Source organism: Hordeum vulgare, chromosome 1H, assembly GCF_904849725.1.
Source record: "Hordeum vulgare subsp. vulgare chromosome 1H, MorexV3_pseudomolecules_assembly, whole genome shotgun sequence".
In the NCBI taxonomy this organism is placed as follows: domain Eukaryota; kingdom Viridiplantae; phylum Streptophyta; class Magnoliopsida; order Poales; family Poaceae; genus Hordeum; species Hordeum vulgare.
The window spans coordinates 128,856,188-128,867,171 of NC_058518.1; the positions used below are offsets into that span (position 1 = coordinate 128,856,188).

Below are 10,984 nucleotides of genomic sequence, written 5' to 3' on the forward strand. Positions count from 1 at the left end.
AATCACTAGGTTCCAGTGCCTAATTTAACATGCAGAGAATTCAGTTCAATCAGAGCAGCAAGCAAGCAAGCATATTGAGTACCACTGCACCAAGCCTAGGAAATTGAAACGAGAGAGGTAGAGCAAGGCATAGAGGAGAAGGGACCTTGAGTTGCTGCTTCATGTTTGAGCGTCGTCCCTATATAGCAAGCACAGTGAATAAATAATAGTAGTCTTCAAATCCAACGGTGTTGGCACCATCACTAGCACCATGATAGTAGTACTACTAGTGCAAGCAATCCAACAACGTCCAAGCTACAGCAACACGCACACATCCGCCTTAGTGGTGATTTTCCCAAACTAAATGAATACCACTGAATAGCAAAGTTTTTCCTTGCTTCATAAACGAAGAAATCGACATAAACTTTTATCTTGGAAGTAGATCATGCATGCTTCATGACAGCGGTAGCACTCAAGAAGATTATGAGAGGCGTGCGAACTAAATTCTACTAAATTTAGGTGGTAGCAAGCAAATCAAATGGCACATAATGGAATGCCTATCTCATTCAGCACTAGTCTGACAGCAGTAGCACCCAGCTAAATTCAATCAAGCATGTAAGTGAAAAACGCAGACCAACAACAAACTGAGTCAATCATGCAATTCTTTCAGATTATAGCACTTCCCACAGACAAGAAGGAATGACTGGATTCTAGTGCATAATTTAACATGCATCAGAGCAACACACAAGCAAGCATATTGAGTACCACCGCATCAAGCCTACGAAATCAAAAAAAGGAGAGGTAGAGGGAGGCATGGAGGAGAAGGGACCTTGAATTGCTGCCACATGGCTGGGCGCCATCCCAATAGAGACCTTCCATGCCGTCCATCAGGGTCGGAGCAGCAACGCTGAACCGCATCATCGGCGTCCTCTCCTGGCATGCCCCACTTTCTGGGCGGGTCGGAGGTGCTCCCCGCCGGCCGCCGGTACCGGTACTTGGACGTCCCCGCGACGAGCACGGCGACGCCGAGGTCCATGGCGACGGTCGACACGCCATCGCCCCAGCCCCGTCCGACATTGTCCTGCACGTACACCAGGAGTCCAAGACAGTGACCGCGAACAGCGACCCGAGGCTGATGAAGAAGTAGAAGCGGTTGAAGAGGAAGACCATGGCACGCTCCTCCCGCGGGTTTTGACCGTCGAACTAGGGGCCGCTCACCTCTTGAAGCCGAGGATGGTGCCCCGAACGTAGAGCCTGACGCGCTGCCCCGTGCGTTCCTTCACCATGGTTGTCGCCGCCGGAGACGAGGGGTTCAGGGATTGGGGAGGAGGTGGGGATCGGGAGGGGTTCGTGGGACCAGGTGGGGATCGGGACGAGGAAGAGGTGGCGGCGGCGGCGAGGAGATGGGGACGAGGGAGGAAGGATGGGATGGGGGATCTGAGCTAAGGGTGGGCTGTGGGTGGGGTTATTTATTTTTCAACTTTTTTTCTCTAGATAGATGGATGGATGGATGTGGGATGGAGAGATGGATGGATGGATGTGCGTCATGTCATCGATCCATGTGAAGGGTTCTGATTGGTTCGAAAAATCACTGATTTAAAATAGTTTCCAAATACTAAAAATAAAGGAATTTTGTGAAGCATCTATCAAAAATGTTTTTCAAAAAGGCACCACACAAATTTTCATTAAAGTTAGACCACATTTTACGGATGAGGACCAATTTGTATGCATTTCTGATCTTTCTAGCTATTTTTAATTATTTTCCAAGTGGCAAAATTTGGTTTTTTTAAATAACCTACCAAATATTTGTTGCAAAATTGAACTCCATCAATTTTCTATAATACTAGTACATATTTAATATACAATTGACCAAATTATTGGGTGTCAAAAGCTTTTATCCACCTCTCGTGAAAAAGAAAAACTTTTTACCGATTCAGCTGGAAGCAGGTCAAATTTGAACTGCAGCTGCCTCATAGTTTGCTACTTATTTTTGAGAAAACATTTCTGGTTACAAAAGTATCAGTTTCTTCATAGATACTCCAAAATATTTGCAAAATGGAATGCAGGTCAAAATAACACTTGATAGATAAGACACGTGAACAGAATAGGAAAATGAATATTGCTGAATTATTTTTGAACTATGGAAGGAAGGGTTTTCACATATTTGAGGAATATATGATCCAAAGTATTTATGAGAATTTTTCGAGAACTTTTGGAATGACAGAATAGTAGGTTGCTTCACAAACTAGGTGGGTTTGGCGCGTGACATAGAATGGACCCACGAGTGACATGTCAACATAGTTAGAACATGTTACGACATTTTTATAATCGTCGTAAAAGTTATGACGATCTCATCTTATGCGGTTACGATGTTTTTGACTCACATCGTCGTAATTTGTATGTAGATTTGATCCCCTCAAACGGTTTACGACAATCTCGGATGAAATCGTCATAGATTTATGACGAATGCAGCAACGACGTCTTAAAAAACGTCATGTATGAGCATATTTCTTGTAGTGCGTGTTGTTGCCATCAAGGGTAAAAAGATGGGGTTTATATCTATTGCATGAATTTATCCCTCTACATCATGTCATCTTGCTTAAAGCGTTACTCTGTTCGTCATGAACTCAGTACACTAGATGCATGCTGGATAGCGGTCGATGTGTGGAGTAATAGTAGTAGATGCAGACAGTATCAGTCTACTTGTCTCGGACGTGATGCCTATATGTATGATCATTGCCTTAAATATCGTCATGACTTTGCGCGGTTCTATCAATTGCTCGACAATAATTCGTTCACCCACCATAATATTTGCTATTTTGAGAGAAGCCTCTAGTGAACACTATGGCCCCCGGGTCTACTTCACATCATATTTTCCGCCTTACACTTTTACTTTGTTGCACTTTCCGCCTTTAGATCTCACCTTGCAATCAATCGTGAAGGGATTGACAACCCCTTTGTAGCGTTGAGTGCAAGTTTGCTGTTTTTGCGCAGGTACTTTGGAAACTTGGCTTGATACTCCTACTGGATTGATACCTTGGTTCTCAAAACTGAGGGAAATACTTACTGCTACTATGCTGCATCACCCTTTCCTCTTCAAGGGAAAAACCAACGCAAGCTCAAGAGGTCGCAATGCGCGACAGCGGTGGTGCATGGCGCGAAGATCGGCCCCACAGCTCACTATTAGTAGTCATGTGGGCCGAGTCCATAGGTGGCGAGGCCGAGGGGTCCGCATGCATGAGAGTCCGTGCGTGGGAGGGCAGGTTGGGCGTGGCAAGAGAGAGGACGTGTGGTGGGCAGGTAGGCTCCATTTGCATGAGAGAGGGAGTGTGCAGGGCTGGGACTATAGGGCGATTCTCATCATGGGTGTTGCACGTATTCGGTAGAATTTGTGGCGTAGTAACAATTGGAGCTGCTTGTTGACATGTGGGTATTGCATGCTCGTTGTTGTCAGGACGACGGGACAAAGCCAGAGCGCTAGTCCGGAGCGGGTGAGCGCGGTCCAAGATGGAGCGAAGCCGGGGCAACTAGCGCGGGTGGCACCATCCAAGCAAGTTGTCCTCGATAGATGGGGCAAGCTTCTCAGCGTAAATAATGTCCTCGAATAGTTGGTCAAAGAGGGATAGGGAGAAACTTGTGAAGTCCAACGGTGATTTTTTCAAAATTTCAAACCTGACTTCCTTGGTTAAAACCGAAGACTGGAACACGTAATGGGATAGCCTAGCTGCGTGGAAATCTGTTTTAACCGAAAAACAGTGGTCTAAGGCTAGGACTATGATTGTAGTACTCCCTCCACTTTTGTATACAATGCCACAAACTGAGAATACATGTACCAATGTAAAATTTAATGTGTGCTTTGCAAGTCAGCTTTTCTTTTTGTTTACTGGGATCATTGATACGTCACATGCATGCAAGAAAACTGAGTGGAGGAAGTAGCTCACTGTCATTATGTATGCATGCATACAAGTATTAAATAGGTTACTAGCACGAGAAAATATCATTAATTTTGCCTCGATTTCTGTTGGTGTCCTTGTATAGATGCAAAATGTATATTTCATAGTGGCCTTGTATAAGTAAATGGAGGGAGTAGTTGGCATAACAATGCAAAAGCAATAGACAATCCAAAATGGGAAATTTGGCTGACATAGTGGCAAAAATAGTGGCTTCGTGATCTCGGTGTGGTACATGCTAAGAATGCGGTTATAGAATTTAATTCCACGACGGATGAGCCTAACCTCTTTTGCAGCATCGAGCAGTCGGGATGTCGTTTTGAGCATTCGATCGGCGCAAGCAGTGACAAGGGCGCGGGATGATCGACCTTAGTCAGGCCGGGAGGCGTCGGGGGTGTTCGGCAGACTGGAGGCGGAGTCGAGTGTAGGTGGTGATTTGAGAAGGAGTCGTTGGAGGCTGGTGCATGTATGATGGTGGCGTAGAAGAATGGCGAGGAGAAAGGGGAGGAGAGATGCATGCGCGTGTGACCGCCGAAGCTGTGCACAAGGAATAGGCGGACGACGAGATCTACTTTACTGCAAACGTGGCGCCCCCCCCCCCCACCCGGAACCTTGTTTTTAGCGGAGCGGCAACGAGGTAGTGATCTATAGGCAAGCGGGATGAGTGGAAGAAGATGATTGCTAGGCAGGAAGCTGTAGTGGCATTCTGAGGAGGGGAAACCATAGAGCGTTTAGCCTGCTATAACGCAGCTTGAAAGGCCAGGCCCTGTGATTCATCTAAGCATAGAGATTGGCCAATAAATCAAAAAGCATGCTCTAGGCGATCGCCAATATCAATGAAGGGTTGAGGTCCATGGCTGGATGCAGGCCATAGGAGAACTAGGTGAGAGGAGCAATCGGCGTTGGTCGGACCTATGTGAGGCGGAGGGAGCAGCACGCGCGGAGAGATGGAGGAGAAATTTTCTCTGGTGGCATCGAAGGCGGAGCATGGAGAAAAGGAGCTGTGAATTCTGAGCGACACGATTTCAACCTCCCGAAGGATGGCTCTGGCAACCTGCACAGAGGATACCGTGATCAGGAAGGAGGAAGTGGAGAGTTGGAGCGGCATGAACATGTCGGCCTGTCCACCGAAACACCCCTGTAGTTAGCACATGATGATCAAGCAATCAATGTCCAAATAGGCTGGAATGACATTGACATTGAGGTGGACTCAATAGTTGTGGCGAGAAGGCGAGATTGGCTGGAGGATAGCCCGCCAACATTAACCTTCAAAGTCGAGTCCCATGGAGTTTCCGACGCCCAAGACCACACGGTTGGCTCCGTGAACCGGCGAGTCGTCAAGTTGGTCATCAGTTGGGATCGGCGGCGAGGTGAATCTGGCTAAAGGGAAGCTAGGGGCTAGGGTGGTCGGCCAGATGACCAGGCTGGTGGTGACGGTGGAGGTGATGGTGCTGGAGGAGGGGGAGGAGAAGGAGCCATCGACATGTCTAATTAACTGTAGTTGTCGTCTATTATTAAATATAGTTTCTATATTTGTGAAACTAATTGGAGTTGTTAAATCATAATTGTCATTTATGATAAATATAGTTATTATGTGTGATTAACTAGTTGTCATATGTGGTTAAATCATAATTATCATGTATCATAAATATAGTTGTCATGTATGATTAATTAATTGCCATACGTACACAATTATATGTCATTTATCCACGTGCGAGCATCGTGTGGACGAAGAACAGTTTCACACACACGTGTGGACGTGTGATACTAAATGGTAACGCCCACATCCACACGTGTGATACTAAATGGTAACACCCACATCCACACGTGTGATACTAAATGGTAACGCCCACGTGACGCTGGGTGCTTACGTGGCTCTCATTCCATATGGAAATAGCTTACACGAATCAAACGGAATTAGTGTCACATGTAGGCGTTATCATTTAGAAAAATTTACAACAGGTGTATGCTAGGGAGCCTTCCTAGACGCCTCTTCTTCGTTTGATTACTTGCACGTAGACAAGATAGAAGCACACAAAACGTACAAAAACACCTTGAGAAGTGAGCCATTGGCACATCACGATCTTCCCGTAAACCTCGAGAGGTGAGCCATTGGCACATCACGATCTTCCTGTAAAAGACTGGATGAATACAAAAGAAAGAAAAAATCAATAGAAATGACTGAACCTATCTCACAATATTAGGGAGTGTACCGGATTCCGTTCAAGAAAAATCAAAACAACAAGCAAAATCAAAGCAAATCACGATCTTCCCGTAAAAGACTGGATGAATACAAAAGAAAGAAGAAAAAACAATAGAAATGACTGAACCTATCTCACAATATTAGGGAGTGTACCGGATTCCGTTCAAGAAAAATCAAAACAACATGCAAAATCAAAGCAAATCAGCAAACCAACGCAAACAACCATAGTAAACAAAACATGCAGTACGAAATATCCACATTTACCATGCATTCAAAAGGGTTTCTGTGATGAACAATTCAGAGCTCAGTACACCATAAGTCCATCCATAGAGAATTCCAAGATGCGCGCCAGAGGGCGGCCTCGTCCAAGTGGAGGCACACAGTATCTAAGGAATTGCATAATCTGAGCAGCAATTCACCGCAGGGGCTGCTGATTATAGTGGTTCTTGTCTTTCTTCTTCGCTGCCGCAAGCTTTGCCCTCCTAGCCGCCGCCTCAGATGCTGCAATCTTTGCTGCTGCGTCCATCTCTTTGCTCGACTTCTTTTTCTTCATGGATGCTACCTTCTTTATACGCTCCTTGATATCCACTGAAGCAACATTTTCATCAGGTTCTGCATCAGCAGCATCGTCAACCACATTGTTCTGATCCGGTGTTTCTTCTGCCTCCTTTGAAGACTTGTCTTTCTTAGCTTTCTTCTTCTTGGAGGTCTTACTCTCCAGAGGAGCGGATGCATCTTCCTTTTTCCCTCCATCAGCAGCCTGACACGTACCTTTCTTGTCTGCAAAAATATGCTCAACACATGAACACAATGCTTAATAAACTTTAAAAATCACAATCTTCTGGTCTTACAAAATAAGTCACAGATGTTAACAGCACAACAATTACCAATATAAGAACATATCTAGGTATGCTCAGTTTTCAAAGAATGTTTCTTCTGGAATAATTTAATGGCAAGAAGAAGGTATTTAACTTACAATTTGTTTCATCTTGAGTAGCATTACTTGATTCATATGAAATCCCCAACTCAGCCAACACAGCATCAAGCTGTTCCAACTCCTTTTTCTTTAACTCCTTCTTGGAGAGCTGTCTTTCCGTATCTTTAGGAGGTACTAGTGGAGCTACAGCTTTCTGAACTGCCGGCTCAGTAGGGACAGCATCTCCTGCTTCATGTTCATCCTCAGCAGCAGCATCAACCTCATCATCAAGGCTATCATCTTCACTCTCAATTTCCTGCAGTGTGCAGTTGGCATATGGAGAGTTAACACTTAATACTATGCAAATATAAAGGGCACATACGATTGTACTTCATAGTAGTAGTGTTTTGTGTGATCCCATTCAATTTAACCTGAAATCCAAAGTTTTTCTCGAATGTAGGAGCAGCACTCCCAATTTCATCCATCATGAAACCTAGAATCTAAAGCTAACACTGCAAGATATGCTAAATAAGACAGATCAATTGAAGTACTTTTTCTGTTTTCAGGTAGTAGGAATTGCTCACAAGTCACAATAACGTGACCTTGAATTCAGGTTTTTCCAGAGGTTCAGCCTAGTAAAGTCGCTTCTTTGATACTCGGAATATTCTAGAAGTCAACATAATATCGTATACAACAAAAAACTAGTTCTGTAGAACTCAACATTATTAAAACTTAAATAAAGATGCAGGATGCCGTCCACAGCACAAGTCAACATCGTGTACAAGTGGTCCCATGTCACAATTGAGTCAGGCATAGCAGAGAATGTGCCAAGCCCCAGGCTGGGTACTGGGCCGTTGTGGGCTACGATGAAATATATCCTTGACTAGACCCAGGGTAAAAAAAGGGGCTTAAATTCCTAGAATTGCCTCTGCCCAGTGCATACCTCTGATTGCGTAAGCACACGTTAAGCTTAAGGTCAGGCATTCTGCTAACACCTAGCGCCTAGGCACAAGCTTAAGCACACACCTAGCAGCACTTTTTTTTATCATTTGTTGGACCCAAAACCAGAAGGAAATGCTAAAGGAAAAAAACCGCCATGGCTGCCCGCATTGTTTCCCGCCCGTGAGAGACAATCGCTTGCAGTTTTCTTTTCACCCTGTTTCCTTTAATTCAACGGAAGGCAGAACACCAGCTAGATTTCTGGAGTAAATAAAATGGGAATAAATAAGACCAAATCTGGAAAGAAAATAAAAATGAATTAGTTTGAGCTAGACCTAGGAATAATTCTGGCCAGACACTCCTTGTCAATCAAAAAATCATACATGCTCAAAAACGCTTCTATGGCACATACCCAAACAGGCAAGTGGTACTAATGCCACCATCCAAATATATGTGTAAATTCCACCTGATTACACAAGGACTCTGACATCAGTATTCTTTGATATGGGCCATTAGTAGTTCACTTGTACAACATAGCTTTTTCCAACTTAATTATTTGCATTATTATTTGTATGATTCCATACCAAGAGTGTACTGAAGGCATACACCGAATGTAGGCACGTGATTCCATGCTAATTATGCCAGGTAAATCCCCACACATCCAAATCTATCTACAACTTCAACCTGATTGCCCAAAGGATGTTAGTCTAACATAAATATTCTTCCAGATGGGCCACTAGTAAGTTGTACTCAGTTCTCTTATTGTAGTTCGGACCGAAACTGTAAAATGTGGTGCGTTCGGGCGTTATTATTTCTGTTGCATTATTGTTCTTCCCGATTCTATAGTCACACATTAGCTTACGTCACAAAGCAATAACCTCTTAATCAATGAAAATGGCAAATCTTTTGCCTAGTTTAAAAAAAAAAAGCAATAACCAGATTAATTTCTATAGACTAGGTCAGCAAGCATTATACTATCAGTGCGACCAATATCAAGTACGCCATAAATAAACTAATTCTAGTTACAAGTCACCATATCCTCACACATCAAAGACCAGTGCGACAACATTCCCTAAATTGACTATCTCGTGAACAGCAAATTTGAGCCTTTATAGTGCCAACGATCTCAAAACATTCCAGTAATGGAAAAGATGGACTAATGACATTTTCATGCAACGATAGATTGTTCATAGCAGTCAACCATCCACGTTCTACCCGTGAATGCACGGCATGATGCCGCAGAGCTTATTGATGCCCGAAGACGACAGACAAAAATTGGCTCAGCAATTTCTATCCTAAAGTCCCCACTCCCCAGTACCACCAGTTCCCACGGCATTAAATCATGCCATGACAAATAAACCAGCACATGAGGAGAGTGTTGCAATGGTGAGGTACCGCTGAATCGCAGTCCAGAGACAGCACATATGTATGTAAACTGTAAACATGCATACAGAGAATATAAAGGAACGGGACGAAAGCGAGGGGTACCTCTTCAAGGGCAGAGTGCTCCTTTTCATCCTCATGGCCGGCATCACCGTCGTCCCCCTGGGTCTCCCGGACGGGGCAGAGCGGCGCGGTGGTGGCGAAGTAGTCATCATCGTCATCGTCCTCGACGTCGGCCCAGGACTTAGTCGTGAGCGGCGCGGGCGCCCAGAACACATCCGTCTTTTCCACCACCGGCGCGTGCTCCTTCTTGGCCGCCGCTGGCTTCTTCTTCTTCTTCTTGAGCGTCTCGAGCGCCGCGAACACGTTGCCGCTGCCTATCCTCACCTCCTCCGCGCCAGCCCCTCTCCGGTTCCCTCCCCCAGCCATCTCTCCGTCACCCGCAACAACAACCACAACCACAACCGAGGAGAAAAAGGAGAAGAATCTGGTCTTGCCTCGGCGCTACCCCGAGCCGATCTGCGGCAAGGCACAGGCGGGGCACGCGGTCGCGCTTGATTGCTTCGGACCGGAGAGAATCCGGCGCGAGAGACACACCGACGGGCAGAGCTTCCTCGGGATTGCTTGTTGGAGGCCGGATTGGAATTTGCGCGATTTGGTTTCGTCGCCTGTTGGGTTAGCTAGCAGTGGAGAAGACGAAGAAGAAGGCGGCAGCACGCGTGCTGCTCTACGCCTCTCGCTGCGTTTCGCTTTCGCCACGGCGGATAGTAATACAACTCGGATCGTATCGTACTCTATCTGGAGTTGAACGGGAACCTGGATCTCGCAGCCGACATGTGCCCTTCCTTCGGGCACGGTTTCTATCCAACATCGAAAGGATATGGTGAAGATCTGAGCCGTTGGAGGGTTGATCGCACTGTCGCGAGACTATAGCAACTCCAACTCGTGCGGATTTCGTCCGCTTTCCCTTTTTTTTTTTTGAACGGCGTCTGGCCCGTTGGTGTTTTATTATTGGGTAACGTCAAAAATCGGTCGAGGATAAGGTCAACTCCAGCATGAGACCCCATCTGGTCCGGGTGTGTCCGTTTGGATAAAATGAATGAATAGCGCGGCCCCAAACGAATAAATGTCCGTTTTTTATTCGTTTTGGACTCATCCCCTGCCTAAACTTGCGCGGCGTTTGAAAGAAACGGACATCACGCGGATGGGCGGGACGCACGCCCTTGTCCTTCCCTGGCCCGCCTGTCGCGGACTATGTCGATTCAACCCCGCCACCGGCACCGCCACTATTATCCGGCCGTCGAAGACGCCCATCGGCAAAGGCAGCTTCCGTCGGGGGTGCTACAGAGCGACCTGTAGCTGGCCGCCATCCGCCCCCGCTGCCTCGAGGTGATTCGCGCCCTCTTCGCCATCACGATCGCAAGGTGTTTGACACTTTGTCCACAAAGGTATGGACAGTGGAGATGAATTTTTCTTCAACCACTTCATTTGTTCATCGAATGATTCGTCCTCGGATGACGAAGAACTTGTGGTGGCTGCACTGGTCGTTCATGACCACATTCAAAGGCAGCGGCCTCGGTATAGGGGGTCAGTGCCTGGCCGTGCGCCCAACCT

At 46.0% G+C, this 10,984-nt stretch overlaps 1 protein-coding gene across 1 annotated transcript; it reads right to left on the reverse strand.

Moving 5' to 3' along the window:
* Positions 1–6,371: 6,371 nt before the first annotated feature.
* LOC123426992 (FK506-binding protein 5-like) lies at positions 6,372–10,139 on the reverse strand. Its single transcript, XM_045110918.1, has 3 exons — positions 9,476–10,139; positions 7,109–7,364; positions 6,372–6,912 (listed from the first exon to the last, which is right to left on the reverse strand). The coding sequence occupies exons 1-3, from the start codon at positions 9,797–9,799 to the stop codon at positions 6,548–6,550; spliced, it is 945 nt and encodes a 314-aa protein (XP_044966853.1). The 5' UTR covers positions 9,800–10,139; the 3' UTR covers positions 6,372–6,547.
* Between the last annotated feature and the right edge of the window lie 845 nt (positions 10,140–10,984).

Bases quoted from the DNA above. Each gene is read 5' to 3' on its own strand.
- LOC123426992 (XM_045110918.1), bottom strand. From the start codon at position 9,799: ATGGCTGGGGGAGGGAACCGGAGAGGGGCTGGCGCGGAGGAGGTGAGG. The intron at 7,365-9,475 runs GTACCCCTCGCT...TGCACACTGCAG, and splicing joins AGCACTCTGCCCTTGAAGAG to GAAATTGAGAGTGAAGATGA. The intron at 6,913-7,108 runs GTAAGTTAAATA...ATATTTTTGCAG, and splicing joins TACTCAAGATGAAACAAATT to ACAAGAAAGGTACGTGTCAG.